The 22,985-nt window shown below is 34.0% G+C and overlaps 2 protein-coding genes across 3 annotated transcripts; both read left to right on the top strand.

Moving 5' to 3' along the window:
- The first annotated feature begins 1,017 nt into the window (after positions 1-1,017).
- Positions 1,018-10,683, top strand: LOC139898087 (beta-xylosidase/alpha-L-arabinofuranosidase 2-like). 2 transcript variants are annotated; one of them, XM_071880800.1, is made up of 8 exons: positions 1,018-1,028; positions 4,425-4,468; positions 6,859-7,190; positions 7,824-8,111; positions 8,460-8,629; positions 8,706-8,803; positions 9,066-9,827; positions 10,112-10,683. In XM_071880800.1, the coding sequence occupies exons 2-8, from the start codon at positions 4,438-4,440 to the stop codon at positions 10,681-10,683; spliced, it is 2,253 nt and encodes a 750-aa protein (XP_071736901.1). In that variant the 5' UTR covers positions 1,018-1,028; positions 4,425-4,437. The 2 variants fall into 2 exon arrangements, with proteins under 2 accessions (XP_071736901.1, XP_071736900.1); XM_071880799.1 differs by lacking the exons at positions 1,018-1,028; positions 4,425-4,468 and having other exon boundaries at positions 6,774-7,190.
- On the top strand, positions 1,068-4,464 carry LOC139898088 (glycine-rich RNA-binding protein RZ1A-like). Its single transcript, XM_071880801.1, has 4 exons — positions 1,068-1,162; positions 2,431-2,549; positions 3,099-3,645; positions 4,238-4,464. Exons 1-3 carry the CDS (start codon positions 1,072-1,074, stop codon positions 3,624-3,626), a joined length of 738 nt encoding a protein of 245 aa, XP_071736902.1. The 5' UTR covers positions 1,068-1,071; the 3' UTR covers positions 3,627-3,645; positions 4,238-4,464.
- Positions 10,684-22,985: the final 12,302 nt, after the last annotated feature.

The following is a 22,985-nucleotide window of genomic DNA, read 5'->3' on the forward strand; positions in this document are numbered from 1 at the left end:
AAAGCTTTTTGCAAGTTATTGATTTTTGGGAGAAATAAGAATATTTAAACATTTTCTAACACACTCAATTGACAGATACGTTAGCACATTAGTAACGTATTCAAATACACATTTCTAACCTATGTAAACTCTATATTTGAAAAATAACAAAAGTTCAAATGCACATATGTAACCTATAAAGTATAAATTCAAATGCACATTTTCTAACTCATCATTTTAAGAAATTTTTCACTAAGAAAAATTAACAAAATTTAAAAATGACTAAGATGGTAACTTCCGAGAATGAAAAGCAAATGAAAATGCTCCATTGATGCTTTTTTGAAGGATGAAAATAATCGATAATATAATATGTCATTATATTTAGGAAAATAAAACGTTATCCTAAAATATTTTAAAAATATCATAAAATGTGATCTTATCACGAGGAGCACGCATGACATATGGTGCGTGTTGCCCGTGTTTGCGTGTTTCAGGGTAATAATAGTGTAGCTAGTTAAATGCTCGGTGACATGCACGGATCTACACGCACTAAACGTGATGCGTGAAAAAGGCACTCAATAGAAAATTACGAAAAATTATTTAGAGGCACATCGACCACAACAACAACAACAACGAAACTCAATACCACATAAGTGGTGTATGGAGGAGGTGAGATGTAGACAATCCTTCCCCTATTCTAAACTAAAGACAAGCCATTTCTCCATCCAGAGTGATAACACTCTCAAAAATAGAGAAAATCATATTTCTCTATTCGACAGATAGAGAGATTGCTTCCGAGTGGACCTCCGGCCAATAAGTAGGAATTTTTTAAAAAAAAAAAACTAAAAATAAAATTGAGACGCCATGAAAATGGTAAAATCAAATTTCCATGGGTTTTAAATGCTGCCTAAAATTCACTTTAGAGTCAGTTAAGTCGTCATTAAATCGACGCTTGCTGTTGATTCAAATATGAAACATTTAAGCCGATGCCTCCTGAATACAGTGTTCGGTTCAAAATTAGGTTTCGGGTTTAACCCGTATGTAGTTTCGTATATAGATATATAGATATAGATAGGGCACGAATATATATATATGTATTTACATACAATCAACATATTATCGTACTTTCGTCAAACGAACGCTAAATTTCTCGAAGATATTGTATCGATCGATTCTTTCTCCTGTAAGCACACTCGATAATTTACTTCTTTCTTTATGAAATCGCAATTAATTATTGTAATGTTAGATCTCAGTGTTTATAAATTTATTAGGTTTCGGGTTCTGTTTATCCTTATTGACTGATCTGCAATCGATGCTTCTAATTATATGTTTTTTAGTATCTAATTGTTTACTGCTATGAATAATAGTACTATTAGGATCATGCTCGATCGTATGTTTGAGATTCAGTTACTACAGTTATTTAGTAAATTAAAATTGTCTCATCTTAAATTTTTGGGGTGTGTTCTTATGCTATATCATATGGATTGTGATGATTCTATTTGTTGAATTATCTACGTTCGTATGTATGTGTATATATAGATATTGGATCTGTGTATTTTGATAAAAAATTAAAAAGCATGGCATTTTGTTTATGTCTATTTGTTACTCGTCAATTTACTTAATTTTGTGTTGTATCTAACCTATCTGTGTTGTCACTCTAAGGTGTCGTTTGTTTTTCAGTATGCATGCACATCTTATTATGTCTTATGTCTGCGCACTCGCTGACATTTTTACTGCAGATTGTTTTTCTGAAGACATAAGATAAAATAATGTCTTTTTATGTCTGCAACCTCGCACACTTAGAATTAACCTTTTTGCAGACATAAAAACGAACAGTCTTCAATATTTAACATACATACATATTTAACATACATACAGACCTTTAGGCCACGTCTTCTTTATAGACATGGTCCACAGATCTTCGGACCAAAACATCTTAAAAAACAAACAACACCCAAGTAAAATCACATATACCTGTTTCGAAGAATGAGTGTGAGGTTAAAGGATTTCGAATAGAACAACAACACAGGGAACATGAAATTGTGATATAGATTGGTTCACTTCCTTTTTTTTGCCGCATTAGCTAGTGGAAGGTAAATTGTAATTCTAGGTTAAGTTTTGTCAATAAAACTAGTTTTAACAGACTGGTATTCGTTATTCTTGTTAACATTTACAATGGTTGTTTAGCTGTGAAGTATAACTGGCCCAATCTGACTATCCTATATATAATATAATTGCTAGTTGATTTCGTCTATCTATGCATCTAGTTTTAGGATATACGTATAGTCAATAATGTTAATTATATAGTTACTTTCTTGAGTTATTTACTGGAGTCGGGTAATGCTAATTTTATTGTTACCACCCCATGTAACTGTGGAAGCAGTTAATTTTAATAATATAGTTACTTCCTCAAGTGAGTGCAATATTTACTCTGTTTACTTGTGTTTGCAGTTGTAAACATGTCAGATGATGTCGAATACCGCTGCTTTGTTGGTGGCCTTGCATGGGCAACTTCTGATAGAGCTCTTAAAGATGCTTTTTCAAAGTTTGGTCATCTTCTTGATGCAAGGGTAATATGGATCACATGCTTTTTTTAATAAATTTATTGATGCTGTTTTTTTTTTTTTTAAGAACTTGTGTTGATAATTATTGTAACAATGTAAACTGAGTCTAGCTGATCTTACTTTTTTTTTTTTTTTTTTTCTTTTTTCTTTTTCATAGAAGAATAGTTCTGTTTGCTGAAAAGCAATACTTCAGTTCAAACACGTGCCTATGTGACTTTAGGTTAAATATCTGTTTAAAAGTTCAGAGTTATACATTTTGTTTTATTGGTAGAGGTTAACGTTATATTATTGTGTTTTTGTTTTTTTTTTTTTTTTTTTTTCTTTTCTTACATAAGTGTGGATTCAGTTGTTTCAGTTTTGTGCGCATAGGATTTGATATAGAAAAGAGTTTTACGCAACCGTAACTGTCGTATCATCTGTTTCGAGTCTGTCTTGTTTTGCTTTACATGGTAGGCCTCTAGTTTAGTCATTTGCGTTGAAAGGAATAGAAACTTGATATTAAGAGCATGATATATGTATATATTGGTAAATGAGTATATTTTTCATATTATATAGGTTGTTTTAGACAAGGAGTCCGGGCGTTCACGAGGATTTGGTTTCCTCACTTTTGATGATAAGCATGCAATGGAAGATGCTATCGAAGCAATGAACGGGATTGATTTGGATGGTAGGAACATCACTGTAGACAAGGCTCAACCTCAAGGTGGTGGTGGCGGCGGCAGGGATTATGATGGTGGTCGTGACCGTGGACGTGATCGTGGTCGTGATCGTGACTATGGAGGTGGTGGCGGTGGACGTGGCGGCCGTGGTGGGGGTGGGGGTGGGGAATGCTTCAAGTGTGGTAAGCCAGGACATTTTGCTAGGGAATGTCCAAGTGAAGGAGATAGAGGTGGTAGGTATGGCGGCAGAGATGATCGTTATGGTGGAGGACGTGGCGGTGGTGGTGGCCGGTTTGGTCCTGATAGGAATGGAGATCGTTACAGTGGACGTAGTAGGGATGGTGGTGGTGGTGGTGGAGGTGATCGATACAGCCGCGATCGGTCTGGACCATATGAACGCCGTTCAGGTGGTGGTTTTCGATGATTGATATCAGTTAGCTGAGGTATGTTATATAATTTTATATTTACTATACTATATAATATATAGAGGTGTAATATTTGACACTTGTTACTTATATGAATCGGTTTATTTGGCAATGTTATTTGGGTCAATAAGCTGAATCTGAAATGGGCCAAAGTTTCCAAAGACAATTTTTTGGCACACTAATTGTAATTGTAATTTCAATATATTAGGACAAACACATTTCGGGTCAAGGTTGTAAAAGTCGTGAGTCGGGGACGAGTAGGTCGGGACTTTGGAGGGACGAGTTAGTCGAGTCGGGGACGAGTTGGATGACTAACGTTGAATTTTAGTAATAAATAAACTAAACATCTATATATATTACACATAAATATATCAATCATAAACCTTAAATATTTCAAACAATTACTAAAAAATATATAATTATTTTTTTACCTAACCTTGACTTTGACTGATTGTGACTTACTCTGACCCGACTTTTTAGCGTTGACTGAATTTAAATTGTTTTTGGGGGAGTCGGGACGGGCTAGTCCCCAAAGCGACGCGTTGGCAAACTTGACCGACTTTTACAGCAGTGAAGGTGGAAATAAAGTTATGTTTTTTTGAATTTTCAGATATTTGCTGAAGGTGATTGTGCTGGATCTAAATGCAAACGTTGAGGTTTTCCTTTATGCAACATGTCATTTAACTTCGTATGTCCTTATTTGGCTCTGAATGTAGTACTCAAACCAAACATTTGAAAGTTTCACAACTTGATACCTGCTACATACATACATACTATGTTGGATTCGGTTCGTGGAGTATTGTGCTTGTTATGAATGTTCTTTATTCTGCTGCTGCTTCTCGTTCTCTACTTTCTTGCTTAAGTGATTACAACTTCCCAAGTTTATGTGGTTAAATTACTTTTGGGTCCTTGAGTTTGGTCAGGTTGTTTGGTGGAGCATAAAACGGTAACCTTTTACGACTTCGTTACTAAAATACACTCATCTTGCTTAGCCTCACTATTAACATGTTTAACCTTTTGGCAGGCTATTTGGCTATTAATAAGGATACTTGATTTGTTACTACTACTAGTTGGTTGTATATATAATCAGTTCAAACATGATAAATTTCGAAAAGCTTATTGAATAATTGATAAAAGCCACAGTGATGGAAGGTTTATGTCGTTTATGGTACTTATGGGATCTGCCATGTCAACTAGTGATGTACTTATGTCCCTCGTTTTAGGGTCTGGTTGTAGAACCTTTCCCAGCTCATGGTTATTGTTCATCCTTATGGTGAGTCTGCACTCGATTCACGTTTTGAATGCTGGCGCCTTTTTGAGTCATTGGAGAACACGTGATTCTTTGAGTGAGACTCTGTGTTCTGTGTTCTGTTTCATGGCATCTGGCCAAAGTAGCGTCTACCCACACGTGATTCACGTTTTGGATGCTGGTGCCTTTTGATTCGTGGAAGAACATGTGATGCCTCGAGTGAGACTCTGCGTGTTCTGTTTCCCGGCATCTGATTTTCTACCTGGCCAAAGTAGCGTTTACCCACAATTGTTCTTACCTGTTGTGAAGGTTCGCGTTAGACGTCATATAATCAACTATCAACCTTCAGTAATTCTAATCCATTTCTCTATTTATTAACTGTACTTGCATGGTGTACTCGGTTACTTATTTTTTCTGATTTTTTTTTATTTTTTTACTTAAGACGTGCATGATAGTTTATAGCAACTTAGGAAGTATTATTGTTTAACATAGTTTATAGCGAAGTTGGTTGCGTTATCAAATCATACAGGTAGTGTTTACACACTTGTTAGCCAGGGTGCGAAATTAATAATGTGTTTATCATGGTTAATTATATTCTACCATGTTCAAATATGTTGTAAACTTGAATTCTTGTTTTGATGTAATGGTTGTGTTCAAGTGTTTTGATGCAAGTCAGATTTTTAAATCATCAAAAAATTTGATATAGTGGTTTGTGTTTTGATGTAAGCTAGATTTCTAATTTCACTATCGACGCAAGTTACTAGAAAATAATAGGGTTAAAGATACGAATATTACATATACTTTCATTTTTGTTGTGATTTATATTATATATGAAAAAAATATATTAATGTAGGCTATCAACATGTTTATGTGTGATTATCAACACTAAAGTTTTGATCTAAAAAGTATTTTTTAAAGAAAAATTTATGTAGTTGTTTCCTAACTTTTGTCTCATATTTCACATTTATCACTTGTATTTTTTTAAGGTTGGTCACTCAAATATCATAAATTACGCGGTTGGTTCCTCACTTTAACAATCGCTAAATAAATTCCGTGAAATGTTGATGGACTTTTTAACGTTGGGTTAGTTATCAAACTAGGGACTGTTAACATAACTTTTTCAATTCAAATAATGACACATAATTAGTATATCGGTTTAACATGTAATCGGTTACATCTTGCTTACATCAATACACATATTTAAAGTTTATGTTCTACAAAAATATTTTTTAGGGTATATAACACATATTAAAATAAAACTAAAAGTATATGATCGATTGATAATCTTACTTCAAAATAATACGAAATGATTACAAGTTAAATTGTTTAGGCTGCACAACAATTCTTATTCTAATGTTCTTCATATGACTTCACTTCATTAAATTTTAATTTTAAGTCTTATATCAAAGAAAGTAAATAACCCACGTGTGCATTTTGCCATATTGTATATGGAAGCAAATATTATTGGAATTTTGATTTTGGACCATGTGATTATCACACTTTATGCCTCCTCTATTTAAATCAGTTAAAGTGCAATGTTAAATCAATAAATAACTTCTAAAAGGTAATTTTGTATACGTTACGAACTAGTTAGAGCTTCATTCCCACATGTGACTAATATTTATCATATTTTTAAACTTGTAATTAGTCAGACCTATAATCCATATTTAGTGGAAAAAAACTAGGTAAAGTCTGAATCAGTAATAACAGCCCCAAACCATCAATTCAAACGGTAATATCACAACTGTAATCAGAAAATAGTGTTATGATTCAAAATTATCAACGTTTTGTTTGACTGTGTACAAGCATTGTTGTAGTTTATATTAGCATCATATGCCACTACATTTTAGATCTTCTCCTTCATCAAACCAATTAATTGCTCTCGTTTTCCTTCGATATGGCGTTTCAAACGAGAGCAAAATCCTCTCTTATCATCACTCTCTTCATCCATCTGTTATGTACGATCATTGTTTCCTCACAATCCCCTCGTTATGCTTGTGACACCGATAAAAATCCTGTTTTAAAGACGTACAAGTTTTGTGACACGTCACTTGATATAATTACGAGGGTGAATGATTTGGTGAAGAGAATGACACTTCAAGAAAAGGCCGGGAGTTTAGTGAGTGTAGCCGATAGCATTCCCCGCCTTGGTATACCATCGTACGGATGGTGGTCTGAAGCACTGCACGGTGTATCGGACACTGGGCCCGCAACCTGGTTTAATGAAAGTGTGATCCCTGGAGCCACTAGTTTTCCTCAAGTTATTCTCACTGCAGCCTCATTCAATGAATCTTTATTCTATGCTATTGGAAAGGTACATTTGAGTTCTTTTATATCGGTTTCATGTTTCGTAGTAATCTTTAGAATTTGTAATTTGTTGTATCGTTTGCTTTTCGTTTTGGTTTACTTTCGGTTTAGGTTAGGCGAGGCTCGTTACAGATAATGTTGGTAGCCGTTTTTTAGGTACGAGCCTCACTGGGGTCCTCTTTTGTACTTATTGTTGAATTCGTTTTCTTTTCGAAAATGTTTTCTGACTTATAAAGTTCTCGTTATTCTCGGGGATAAAAAAGGAAAGGTACTTATTTTTTTTTTTTTTTTTTTTTGATAAAAGTCATTCTAAGCTAAGTTTCAATTTTGTTTTATGGTTGTAATTTTAAAATTTGAAGGATAAATTTCAAAAAAAAAGTAACATCAACATAAGCAACTTGTAAAAAAACTATATATCAGCAGTTCCAAAAAAAAAAAAAAAAAAAAAAAACAAAAAAAAAAAAAAAAACTAAATATCAATATGTGGTTTTTTTTTTTCTTTTTTTTTGGTGAAGAGACGATAATCGGCAAATATCAAAATGTTGCAATGTTACATATCTGATAAATTTAGGAAAATGGTTTGTGTTGATGATTCTTTGCTTGTAAACTGAAATGTAACAAATTTGGTAATTATTTATAGGTGGTTTCGACTGAAGCTAGAGCGATGTACAATGTTGGTGTAGCAGGTTTAACGTTCTGGTCACCAAATGTGAACATATTTCGAGATCCGAGATGGGGAAGAGGTCAAGAAACGCCAGGAGAAGATCCACTTTTAACAAGTAGATATGGTGCGACGTATGTTAGAGGTTTACAAGAAAGAGAAGATGGCGATAAAGAACTTCTTAAAGTCGGAGCTTGTTGTAAACATTACACTGCTTATGATCTTGATAATTGGACTAGTGTCGACCGATATCATTTTAATGCATTCGTAAGTTTGTTAACTTTTTATTGAAATGAAAAATGATCAGTGGCGAATATAGGATCAAACCTCAAAGGGTCCCGAAGTTTTGGTTACAATGTACACTTCATATTTAGTGGTTATACTTAGTGGTTGTTTACCTCCATAAAACCAAAAATTCTACAAATATATGGGTCCTATAGTTGATTTTAGTGGTGTTGTGTACAACTTGAAAAGTATTTTGTATTTTCTTTCAAACTAGTGATGTCACGGGACACCACATATCATTACCTAGACGCGCCCCTGCATGACTATATATGAAGTTTTTAAGATCTTTATAAGTTTAAAAAGTTGACATTTTTATGTGTTTTCTTGAAGGTGACAAAACAAGATATGGAAGATACATATAACCCTCCATTTAAAAGCTGTATTATAGATGGACATGTTGCGAGTGTTATGTGTTCTTATAATCAAGTTAATGGTATACCAACTTGTGCCGATAAGGTGCTTTTGGAGGATATGGTTAGAGGCCAGTGGAAGCTCAACGGGTAGATTTTTTTATTCGCTTAACGTAATTTGTTTGTTTACTATACGTGATATATCATATGTTTTTTGGTATTGCAGATACATTAGTTCCGACTGTGATTCGTTACTGGTCATGTTCAGAAGCCAGAATTGGGCTAAAACACCGGAGGAAGTTGCAGCCGACGCTTTACATGCAGGTAAAACAAATTACTAATCTCTATCATAAACGAATAAGGTTTTTCAGCAGTGCAATGTTGGTTATCCGTAAACGGATAAAACGGATAAGGTTTTTCTGTTCAAGATAATTAACATGAAATGGTTAATTGTGGCCCATGACCGTTTCTGACCCTTTTCTCAAGGCCAATCAAAATATGTTTCTACTGAGATTTGAACTTGAGACCTCTTGTGAGGATATCAGGACCTTAACCACATATTATCAACGTTTAGTAATTGATGCAGGGTTGGATCTCAATTGTGGGGATTCACTAAAGAAATTCACAGCAAATGCTGTCAAACAGGGGCTAGTGAATGAAACAATAGTCGATCGGGCGGTCACAAATAATATGGCAACACTTATGAGACTCGGGTTCTTCGATGGTCACCCAAGAAACCAACTTTATGGAAATTTAGGCAAAACAGATGTATGCACACAGGCTAACCAAGAACTAGCCCGTGAAGCCGCAAGACAAGGAATCGTGTTACTTAAAAACAGCGTTAACTCGTTACCACTAGTCACAAATTCAATCAAGTCGTTAGCTGTAATCGGGCCTAACGCTAATGCAACAAAAGCCATGATTGGGAATTATGCAGGGGTCCCATGTAAATACACATCTCCTTTAAAAGGACTTTCGGATTATGTTAAAACTGTGTATGAAGAAGGTTGTGATATTAAGTGTAACTCGACGGTTAATTTTGAAAAGGCGAAAAAAGTTGCAGCTGATGCGGATGCTGTTGTTTTAGTAATGGGTATAGATTTGTCTGTAGCGGCTGAAGCACTCGATAGGACTGAAATCGACCTTCCTGGTGAACAAAACCTTCTTGTTACTGAGGTCGCGTATGCAGCTAAAGGACCTGTGATCGTTGTTATTATGTCGGGTGGTGGAGTGGATGTGGAGTTTGCGAAATGTGACCCGAAAATCTCTAGTATTTTATGGGTCGGGCTACCGGGCCAAGAAGGTGGTGGCGCTTTGGCTGATGTCATTTTTGGTCGTTATAATCCAGGTAATTTTTTGTTATCTTAAAAAAATCAGTTTAACTTGCCTTGAATATAAGTACAAAACTGACATTACTCTAACTAATTTTAGATAAAAAAAAATTGTTTTTATTACCTATATATACTAATACTCAAACCTGATGAAGAGTAATTCGAGTGTGACGTCATCATCTTCTATTTATTTTTGATTAATTTTTTTATTCAAATAGAAAACATATAGTGATTCTACGCAGCAACGCGCGGGTCATCTGCTGCTCGTTGGAACTAATGGTTAATTCTTGTGCATTCACAGGTGGACGACTACCGATGAATTGGTATCCACGATCCTATGTGGACACGGTCCCCATGACCAACACGAACATGCGACCAAACCCAACAACGGGCCAGCCCGGACAAACATACAGGTTTTATAGAGGCAAAACCATTTTCCAGTTTGGGTTCGGGCTAAGCTACACTTCGTACGTTCACAAACTCATCAAAGCACCTAAAGTCATATCGATCCCATTACACCAAGCTCACCGTTGCCGCTCATCGAATTGTAATGCTATTGATGCAACTGAAAGTGCATGTAATGACGTATTTTTCGATATAGAAATGACAGTTACAAATAGTGGTAAAATGGGTGGAAGTCACACAGTTTTGTTGTTTACTTCTCCTCCAAATATGTTCAATGCACCACAAAAAGAGTTGGTGGATTTTAAGAAACTGTGGTTCGAACCAGGCCAACGATCTATGGTGCGATTTAGAGTGAATGTGTGCAAGCAACTGAGTGTGGTTGATGAAGAAGGTAATAGGAAAGTTGCATTGGGTCAATATGTTCTTCATGTGGGTGACCTTAAACATTTTATAGATATTAAGGTTTGATCTAGGTGTGTTGATTTAGCTACTCATTGTTATTGTCAGGTTAAGATTTACAAGGGTTCATTTTTGTAGCTGGTTTTCCTTAGGAAAAATGATGTGAAATATTAATTTAATTAATATCGTCCAAATTAGGGTTGTTCATATATTGGTATTCTCGATTTTGAAGTTTTTTTTGGAGAAAAATCAAAACCCGAACATCAAATCAGATTCATATCCTATCCTAAACCGAACAAAATGAAAACAGAAATTAAATTCGGTTAAATAACTCTTTAACAATGAAGGAATAAGGGTGCTTGATTACCCTTCACTTTAATGATTCAGTGTTCCTATAATTAACATATAATAATTAACATATAATGTTGATTCTATATAATATATTCTTCAAATTATATCAAAAACATTTATTAAACAACTATGATGATTTTTTATTAATGTAAAAAGTTAATAAGTTATATTGATAATTGGCTAACTAATGCCCTAAGAGCATGAGTTGAGCCTCATTTATTTCACTCAAAATTTCTTAATACAAAATTAATTCACTAAACTCCTAAATTTCCAAATTTACATTTATTAATTACACTTTTATAATATTCATGGGAACATTAACATCACTAATGATCCTTAACGTATACCTTTACGGCAAGTTAGCTTTTCCCATCAAATATTAGTATTACGCTCCGGTTAGACACAACAACAAAACACAATCTCACATGTGTGGGATATGAGAGAGGTGTGATGTAAAAAAATCCTTCCTCTATCATAGAATAAGAGAAATCATCTCTCCATCCGAAGTGAAACACTCAAATAGTAGAGAAAGTCCTCACACTATCTGTTCGACGGAAAAGAGATTGCTTCCAAGAGGACATCCGACTAATAAGTAGGGAAATTTTTATGAAAAATAAAAATAAAATATAAAAAATAATAAAAAATTGAGACGCCATAAAAATGGCAGAATCAAATTTTCATGAGATTTAAATCATGTATAGAATTCAATTTAGGTTCTAAACTAAGTTTTCATGCAATTTACAATTGAATCCACATAAACTAGGGTTCTTAGATTAAGCTTAACAATAATGAGTTTATTATATGAGCATAATTAATGTTTATCTGATTTATTACTACACATGATCTTTGGTTACTTAAATTCCATGGAATCCAAATACTTTATTGATGCGATTAATCACAAAAGCTAGATGAATCGAGTAAACAAATTCTTAAAATTAACTACTAGTTAATCCTAGTTCTTATTACATAATCATTAAGCATGCAAATAAAGATCTAGAACATAGCAACAATAAACAGATAAAACAACAATTACAGAAAGATAATCATACAATTCTGGAAAAAACCAGAAAATGTATAAATTGAAGCAGGAAGCTGGCGGCTCTGAGCAACTCAGCAGGCGGCTAGGGTTGACTCAGCCGGCGGCTTCATCTTAACCCCAGATAAATGCAGTTTTCGTCCAAGTAACCACTATGAACGTTTAGTTCATAATGGTAGATGAACAGAAACAAAAGAACAATAATTGAAACATAACTAAAGAGAAACAGAAATAGAAAAGTAAAAGTGCGTTAATTGACTGAAATAAACTTGAATTGTATTGAAAAGATGATGATTACAACTTGAAAAAAAGATTAAAATCCTAAATAATTCGTAGCTTTTAATAGCTAAACCCTAAAACTGAATGTACATTGAAACCATCAGAATTCGACCTCTATTTATAAGACTCAAAATTACAGCCTAGCCGGCGGCTAAGATAGATCTAGCCGACGGCTAGGTAAGTTGGTTAATAATTGTTAGGCTCCCAAAGTTAGTAGTGTTAATGTGAATAAGCTTAAATAGAAGGTTCTATATACGAGGGCTATATATAGAACCTAAGTAGTCCTAATTAGATAGCCATTGTACATCAACGAGTTTTAGAAGATGTGGAATGTGAGTACATACAATTTTTTCTTTGTCCGATTCTCTTACTTTCTGTCCGAATCTCATTCTTCCACTTGATTCTTCGTGATCCATTCATGATCTGACCTATCATTTGGTATCAGAGCATCCAGAGAGTGATTCTCTATCAATAGATTGATCCAGATTTCGAAGATTCAAGTTTGGATCACATTCGCTCACTTTGAATCAGATTCGCACGATTCGAATATGTAGTTTTGATGTTCAGAAATTCAAATAAATTTTAGCGAAGGTGTGTTATACTTGATAGAAAGTAATTCAATCAACAGAACACATATTTGAAGTCACTAAATTCCCCACAAAATCGGGAAAAATTTTGTGGTGAATTTTTTGAAAAATTTTCAATTGAAGTTTAGGCCCATTTTCGAAAGATAACTATAAAACGATGCTACGAGCAAGACTCCTTAAGAATTTCCACCGTTCGAAGCAGTTTAGATTCCGAAAATTGACATTTTACTATTTTTAAAGGTGAATTTTGCAATTTTAGATCTTAAGATAAGTAATACCTTCACATTTGAATTGTTGTGCCTATTTAAATACCACTATGATACTTGTTTTTACTTAATATTGTATTTAGGTACATCGAGAATCATGTTGGGGCTACTATCTCACCATTAGCTACAAAACGTTGCTACTTTTATAACGTCTTTGTTTTATTGTTCGAGTATTTTTAGCTGCTCTTTTATTTCTCTATATTCATAACCTTATTTTTGTTTTTGTTTCTAAATTGCATATTGAATGTGAATATATGAGAGTGTAATTTCTTTTTGATAATAATTAGTGGCCGCAAAACACATATTTGAAGTCACTACATTCCCCACAAAATCGGGCAAAATTCTGTTAAGAATTTTTTGGAAAATTTTCATTTGCAGATTAGGCCCATTTTCCTAAGATAACTAGAAAATGACGCTACGAGCAAGACTTCCTTAAGGCTTTCCCCCGTTCGAAGTAGTTTAGATTCCGAAAATGACATTTTACTATTTTTAAAGGTGAATTTTGCACTTTTAGATTTTAGGATAAATAATACCTTCAAATGTGAACTGTTGTGACTGTTGAAATGCCACTATGATACTTGTGTTTATTTAATATTGTATTTAGGTACATCGTGAATCATGTTGGGGCTACTATCTCACCACTAGCTACAAAACGTTGCTGCTTTTATAACATCTTTGTTTTATTATTCGAGTATTTTTAGCTGCTTTTTTATTTCTCTAGATTTATAACCTTATTTATGTTTTTGTTTCTAAATTTCATATTGAATTCGAATATATGAGAGTGTAGTTTCATTTTGATGATAATTAATGGCCGCAAAACACATATTTGAAGTCACTACATTCACCACAAAATCGGGCAAAATTTTGTGGTGAATTTTCTGAAAAATTTTGAATTGCAGTTTAAGCCCATTTTCGCAAGATAACTAGAAAACGGTGCTACGAGCAAGACTTCCTTAAGACTTTCCCCCGTTCGAAGCAGTTTAGATTCCAAAAATGACATTTTACTATTTTTAAAGGTGAATTTTGCACTTTTAGATCTTAGGATAAGTAATACCTTCACATGTGAATTGTTGTGCCTGTTTAAATACCACTATGATACTTTTTTTATTTAATTTTCTATTTAGGTACATCGAGAATCATGTTAGGGCTACTATCTCACCACTAGCTACAAACGTTGCTGCATTTATAACGTCTTGGTTTTATTATTCGAGTATTTTTAGCCGCTTTTTTATTTCTCTAGATTAATAGCCTGATTCTTGTTTTTGTTTCTAAATTCCATATTGAATTCGAATATATGAGAGTGTAGTTTCGTTTTGATGATAATTAATGGGCGCAAAACACATATTTGAAGTCACTACATTCACTACAAAATCGGGCAAAATTTTGTGGTGAATTTTCTGAAAAATTTTCAATTGCAGTTTAGGCCCATTTTCACAAGATAACTAGAAAACGGTGCTACGAGTAAGACTTCCTTAAGATTTTCCTCCGTTCGAAGAAGTTTAGATTTTGAAAATGACATTTTATTATTTTTGAAGGTGAATTTTGCACTTTTAGATCTTAGGATAAGTAATACCTTCACATGTGAATTGTTGTGCCCGTTTAAATACCACTATGATACTTGTTTTTATTTAATATTGTATTTAGGTACATCGAGAATCATGTTGAGGCTACTATCTCACCACTAGCTACAAAACGCCGCTGCTTTTATAACGTCTTTGTTTTATTATTCAAGTATTTTTAGCCGCTTTTTTATTTCTCTAGATTCATAACCCTATTTTTGTTTCTAAATTCCATATTGAATGCGAATATATGAGAGTGTAGTTTCGTTTTGATGATAATTAATGGCCGCAAAACACATATTTGAAGTCACTAAATTCCCCACAAAATCGGGAAAAATTTTGTGGTGAATTTTTTGAAAAATTTTCAATTGAAGTTTAGGCCCATTTTCGAAAGATAACTATAAAACGATGCTACGAGCAAGACTCCTTAAGAATTTCCACCGTTCGAAGCAGTTTAGATTCCGAAAATTGACATTTTACTATTTTTAAAGGTGAATTTTGCAATTTTAGATCTTAGGATAAGTAATACCTTCACATTTGAATTGTTGTGCCTATTTAAATACCACTATGATACTTGTTTTTATTTAATATTGTATTTAGGTACATCGAGAATCATGTTGGGGCTACTATCTCACCACTAGCTACAAAACGTTGCTACTTTTATAACGTCTATGTTTTATTGTTCGAGTATTTTTAGCTGCTCTTTTATTTCTCTATATTCATAACCTTATTTTTGTTTTTGTTTCTAAATTGCATATTGAATGTGAATATATGAGAGTGTAATTTCTTTTTGATGATAATTAGTGGCCGCAAAACACATATTTGAAGTCACTACATTCCCCACAAAATCGGGCAAAATTCTGTTAAGAATTTTTCGGAAAATTTTCATTTGCAGATTAGGCCCATTTTCCTAAGATAACTAGAAAACGACGCTACGAGCAAGACTTCCTTAAGGCTTTCCCCCGTTCGAAGTAGTTTAGATTCTGAAAATGACATTTTACTATTTTTAAAGGTGAATTTTGCACTTTTAGATTTTAGGATAAATAATACCTTCAAATGTGAACTGTTGTGCCTGTTGAAATGCGACTATGATACTTGTGTTTATTTAATATTGTATTTAGGTACATCGTGAGTCATGTTGGGGCTACTATCTCACCACTAGCTACAAAACGTTGCTGCTTTTATAACGTCTTTGTTTTATTATTCGAGTATTTTTAGCTGCTTTTTTATTTCTCTAGATTTATAACCTTATTTATGTTTTTGTTTCTAAATTTCATATTGAATTCGAATATATGAGAGTGTAGTTTCATTTTGATGATAATTAATGGCCGCAAAACACATATTTGAAGTCACTACATTCACCCCAAAATCGGGCAAAATTTTGTGGTGAATTTTCTGAAAAATTTTGAATTGCAGTTTAAGCCCATTTTTGCAAGATAACTAGAAAACGGTGCTACGAGCAAGACTTCCTTAAGACTTTCCCCCGTTCGAAGCAGTTTAGATTCCAAAAATGACATTTTACTATTTTTAAAGGTGAATTTTGCACTTTTAGATCTTAGGATAAGTAATACCTTCACATGTGAATTGTTGTGCCTGTTTAAATACCACTATGATGCTTGTTTTTATTTAATATTGTATTTAGGTACATCGAGACTCCTGTTGAGGCTATTATCTCACCACTAGCTACAAAACGTTGATGCTTTTATAACGTCTTTGTTTTATTGTTCGAGTATTTTTAGCCGCTTCTTTATTTCTCTAGATTAATAACCTTATTTTTGTTTTTGTTTCTAAATTCCATATTGAATGCGAATATATAAGAGGTAGTTTCGTATTGATGATAATTAATGTCCGCAAAACACATATTAGAAGTCACACTACATTCCCCACAAAATCGGAAAAAATTTTGTGGTGCATTTTCCGAAAAAATTTCAATTGCAGTTTAGGCCCATTTTCACAAGCTAACTATAAAACGGTGCTACGAGCAAGACTTCCTTAATACTTTCCACCGTTCGAAGCAGTTTAGATTTCGAAAATGACATTTTAATATTTTTAAAGGTGAATTTTGCAATTTTAGATCTTAGGATAAGTAATACCTTCACATTTGAATTGTTGTGCCTGTTTAAATATGATGTGTGCGAGGCGTACTAGGAAATAGCGTATATTTTACTAGAAAAATACTATTAAATACGATACAATTTTACACAAGATATTTATTTATTTATAGAATGGATATACCTAAACCTTGCTACAACACTTATAGGCAGTGTACCTAATCGTACAGTAGTGCAGTTTTTAGTAAGTCCGGTTCGTTCCACAGGGAAATCTTTTAAACAAAGCTTAACGCTATATTAGTTTTAATTTATAAAAATACAAATATATATATAAGTAATATTATTATTATTATAAAAAGGGGGGTTTTTACCGTTTAATGACCGGTTTGTCGATTTTAAAAACTTAGTCGCAGTTAAAACCTAATGTAAAATATATAAATATAACTTAATTTAAAACGTAAAATAAATAACGATAATAAAATTGCGATAAATAAAGTTGCGATAATTAAAAAGTACGATAATTAAAAGTGCAATTAAATACAATGACAATAAATAAAAATGTGATAATTAGAAGTGCAATTAAATATGAAAATAAAGGAATTATGCTTATTTAAACTTCCGTAATCATGATGTTTGACGTGTTGATTTTAGTTTTATGCCCATGGGTTAATTGTCCTTTGTCCTGGATTATTTAATATGTCCGTCTGGTTTTTGTCCATAACAGTCCATCAGTCATAAATATAAAGTGCGAGTGTCCTCGTCAAATTATCCTTATTTCCGAAGTCAAATATTCCAACTAATTGGGGACTTAAACTGTAACAAGGTCTTAATACTTTGTTTAATAATTACACCAGGATATCGACTGCGTGTAATCCAAGGTTTTAATACTTTGTTAACAATTACGCCAAGTGTCCTTGTACATAATTTCACCCCTGTTTTAATAATTCTATAGACTATTAATCCATTCCCGTGTCCGGTTAAATGAACGATTATTCGTACATATAAATACCCCGCCCATCGTGTCCGATTGAGTGTATATGGTTATTTATGGGTATGTCCAATTGTAAATCTTTATATTAAAATTAACAAACTATCATTTAGTTAAACAAATATAAAGCCCATTAATAGCCCATAGTTTAATTTCCACAAGTGTGGTTCTTTTGTCCAAACCCACAATTATGGTACAAAGCCCAATTACCCAATTTTAATATTTTTAGTCAAAATCACGATTACTTCGGCATTAAATAAGCATAATAATAACTTAGCTACGAGACATTAATGAAAATAACATAAACATAACTTACAGTGGGTGTTATTAGCGTAGTGGTACTCGGACAGAGTTTCGACTTACAAAACCTTAAAACATTAGACTAATCGATCCTTATTATTATCACTAACTTAAAATTAAAATTACAAATTGAGATTACGATTTGGATTGATACTTGATACATAAAAATGGGGAAAGAAAAATATATATATAATATAAAGGTATATTAAAACCGTCAAATTGCATGGGCTTTTATAGAATTCTATGCTTCGCGAGTGCGGTTGATATTACTCTTCAGAGCTCCGCGAGTGCGGAGCCCACAATTTCAGCTCACCAAACCAGGATCCTAAGCTGCCGACGGTTTTTATTATAAATATAATATAAATATATAATTTATATAATTAATTATATATTATATTATATTATATTTATATACATAATTAATTTATAATTTCTGATCCGTTGCGTCGTACGTTGAAAGCTGGTTCATGTCTCGGTTCCAGATTTTCGAACGTCCTTTCGTATAATTTAATATCTTGTACTTTGCGTTTTTCGGCTTGTAATCTTGTCATTTTTAAGCGTTCCTCATTAATAATTTGAACCTCTTTGCTTGTACTTTGTTCTTTTTATTTTTTTTTCGTTTGCGTCTTCAATTTGTTGAATCTGCCTTTTGTCTTCACCTTTTAATATTTAAACAAATATTCCTTGTAATTAGGACAACTGCAACTAAAAGCTTGTCTTTCTTGAGGGATAATGCGATGAAATATATGTTCGTTTTTAGCATTATCAAATATTCCCACACTTGAGCGTTGCTTGTCCTCAAGTAATATAGTCTTGAATAAAAACATACTAGAATCACTTCTTTATTCTTCACACTTTGTACATCAGTGATTTCATTACGGCGGTATGAACAATGATAGTAACATTGTGGTTTACAGTCCCACATGACTATAAAAATTTAGATCCGTTAGGAAATTGGATCTTTATGAAAACATTTGATCTTTTGAAAATTCATGCTAGATTTTACCCTAGACAGGTTTTCCGGAATAACCCTTCACCGGTGTTTGCAAAATGTTTTTGTGGGTTTGATGGGTTTCAGATTTTAAAATTTTAGCTCAAAACTTATGGTTTTGTGTCACCCACTTGCTAACCTTGTATTATGAAAGCAACATGTCCAGTATACTTGCTCCGTATATTACCTTTCGGTAAACTACCGTCCGGCTGTAAAGGAAAGCGTTGAACAAGCAACTGTTAAGGCAATGTCCCGTGACATGCTTTTGATTATGGTCTATATCGTGTCGGATGCAATTACTATCCTTTGTAGGAGTAATAGTAAATATCACCCTATAGTTTTTCGGTCTGGCACAAGGTCCTGTCTTCGACCATGCTATGTAACCACCGTTCTTACGGTTGACACCCGATTTGGTTCAGGTGACCTAATGAATTCCAGGTGAATTCTTAGGATTTTATGTTCAATGGTAATGAACGTATTGAAAATAGGTTTTCAGAAAACAAATCGGTTTTAATTTTGATCCAAATATTTTCTCGTTCAAGCTCGAGTTTAGATATCATCGAATTCCATGAGTTTGAATTCTCAATCTTTAAGGTCAATCTCAAGGATTGAGTAATATCAGTCTTAAAAGCTGATTTTTGATCTTTAAGAAGATTATCCTTTCTGGGGATCTGATTCATTAGTCTTATAAGCTAATTTGCACGGTGCCCCCCATTGTACGAGACAGATCCTCTCATGGTTAGGATAAGTCTGACCACTTGGCGACCCTGTTTGATGCTGAGGTCCGTGGATTTCCAGCTGATTTTCGAGAAAACTTTTCAAGGTTTTTCGTAGACTCTACAACTGGTCTGGATGACAACTTCATGACCTAAATCAAGAAGCTCGTGTCTTTTTCCTTTTTGAAGATTTTACTTCCCTTTAAATCAAGTGGTGTATTTATTTTAAAATATATTATAAGAAATCGGGTAAAACTGATAAAATCGTTCAAAACAAAAGTATTTTCAATAATTTGTACAAAAATATGTGATTTGTAATTTAAAGAACTTGGTAAACTTTTCCCACACTTGGCTTTTATTTTCTTTTTCTTTGCCTTTTTATTTTTCTCTATTCCATTTTAAATGAATTCTAACATTTTGGATGGTTTCTCAATTTATGTCCTTTCCGAGGTAACAATAATTTCGGTGTTAACACCTAGTTTTATCGTTCATAAATATGTATAAACATGATTTTGAATTCATTTAATTGAAAATTTTGAAAATTTTTACTAGAAGTGGGTAGTCAGTATATAAGAATAGGGCTGTTCTTTATTATCAGAGAGCACTAGATTCTAATACAACTACTACGTTACTAGTATTTTTAATGGTAACTGTTGAGTCTCCAAAATAATTAAGGATTTAATTATGACAAAACTTTAGTTTATTTACACTAAAATGTTATGTGCAGCCAGCACAAGTTTGTTTATGTACTGTCAGCTTATATAGCTGTGTCGAGTATGTAGTATGCTGGCTGATCTACCAGCACAAGGTAGAATGTATTCTTCGAATCAGCACAGGATGAGTACTCAGCTACTTAAGAATATCAAGTGACTCAGCATATGAAGAACCAGTAGATCTGGATAGCAGCATACAACACAAGACAGCCATGCTCCATTACAAGCACGGTAGTTTCCCAGAGTGGTCTACATCAACGCACTATTCAACAGAAGTCGAAGACAAAGTTGAACAGAAAAGGACAGGAGTTGGCGGCTGACAAGTGACCTTACAAGACCACGTGGGAATGCAGAAGTAGAACGCATGTGAAGACATGTGTTATACTGTATTCATACCTAGGGAACACAACATTCCATTTGTTTAAAACAAATGGTAGTGCCAAATCGAATTGGTGTGTTCCTGCAAATAGCTACCTAAGAGGAAAGAAGGAGAGCACGCCTTCTGACACAATTGTCCCCACAAGTACAAGGCATCCTATGTACTAGTGGACAATAGATTAATTACACGGACAATAGGACTACTATATAATTGTTGTATTCACTATTGTATCAACTAGTGGTGTGGGTTTTATTATTTAGAGTCCTAAACGTGTAATATGTAACACCCGTTTTTCAGTTACACGTTATTTCGAGCGTCATTCGAAATACGAGGCATGTAAGTGTATATTTGGATCCCAAATAAAGTTGGAGTTGATGTTCTAAAACCTTACCATTGGATAGTAAATCTCATTACGTTTCCAACGATATTTGATTCGTCAAAAACGGAGCTACAGTTTGAAAGTTACGACCAAAACAAGTTCAGTTTCAGGCTCAGTTCATTGGGACTCCGTCCAGACTTTGGGACGCCGTCCAAGAATGAAGGGTGGGACGCCGTCCTGCCATTTTGGACGCCGTCCAAAGTGCCTGACAGGCCAGCAGCTGTATTTTAAAGGTTTTAAAAGAGGGTATTTGAGTCTTTTCACTTGGGGGTCGGTTTTGAGCCTCTAAAACTGACCCAATGCTTATCTCTAACCTCATTTCACCTCTTCCACCCATTTCCATCTAGAGGGAGAGTGAGGAGCTTAGAGAGAGAGAGCTCCATTTGAGGAAGAAGAAGGGTGAATCGGGTCAAGTCGCGGGAGTTAATGTTGTTCGCCTCGTTCACGGCTACATTTTGGTAGTATTGGTAAGTCTCAAATCCGAATTTCATTGTGTTAATTTGATAATCAAGTTAGGGTTTGAGTTTGTTTAAGTTGTGAAACCCGTTTAGATGACAAAGTGGGTTTATTGTGACTAGCTATTTTGATATTTTGCGGGTTTTGGGTTGGTTAATGATTTAAGCATGTTTAAGGTTTGTAAGTGGGGTATAATCACTAGTATTAGTGATTTTAGGAGTGTTGGAACTTGTAAGACCCATTTGGGGGTAAAATGGGTGAATTTGGGTTATGATGAGATAAGGAAAACCCTAATAGCTATGATCTAGGGTTTGGCCATGTGAATTGAAGTTGTAAGTGTTAAATTGTGTTGATTAGTTATTAATACACTTGTAAATAATGGAAGAATTGTAAATGGGTCATGTTTGGCTAAAATGGTATGTATAAGTGTTGAAATGGGTCAAATGAGTTAAGGTTGACCTAATTGGGTGAAATGGGTATGAAACACCCTAAGTTTGTGCTAATTGGTGTTAGTAGACTTACATCACTAGTTTTAGTAATTAAAGATGAGTCTTGGCCATTTTATGGGCGGTTTTGGGTGTGAGTGAGTATTGTGGTTAATTCCACAAGTTGTGTATTAAATGTGTACTTATGTATTAGGTTACCTTGCTCGAAGCATACGGAAGTGCTAAATCACCACCGACGTGATAAGGTGAGTGGAATAATTATATGCGTAGGTATATAATGTATCTATTTGTTGTAGCGTGAAATGTGTAGTGTCGAGGTGTTAAGACACCATGTTTCACGTGAAGAGTGTAGCATCGAGGTGTTAAGATGCCACTCGGGTGTAGCATCGAGGTGTTAAGATGCCACCTAGGAGTGTAGTGTCGAGGTGTTAAGACACCACTCCGTAAAATAATGAGTGTTGCATCGAGGTGTTAAGATGCCACTCGGGGTGATGTGCCGAGGTGTTAAGGTGCTACCCTTGGGGTTAGTGGTGCGCGGTGTTAAGTGCCCTAACGGATGTTATGAACACCGATGGCATTTTCGCGAGCGCCGTTCCCTTGTACTATTGGTTAACCATGGTTATTTGTGTTGTAGCGTAAGCATATTATATTTGTTCATATTATATATGCTTTTGTTATGCTAGCTTGATTATTGGAGGTTATCGCTTGTAATTGTGATGATAAGCTAATTGTGTTGTTAGCATGTATGCGGTATGTGAGTAAGTGTTTGCAAGTAGGTATATTATATATGTATGTGTATAATTATTGCATTAACTAAGCCTCGGCTTACCCCTCTCGTTGTTTACCTTTTTACAGGTATTGTGTTATTGATGCT

Source organism: Rutidosis leptorrhynchoides, chromosome 3, assembly GCF_046630445.1.
Source record: "Rutidosis leptorrhynchoides isolate AG116_Rl617_1_P2 chromosome 3, CSIRO_AGI_Rlap_v1, whole genome shotgun sequence".
NCBI lineage: Eukaryota > Viridiplantae > Streptophyta > Magnoliopsida > Asterales > Asteraceae > Rutidosis > Rutidosis leptorrhynchoides.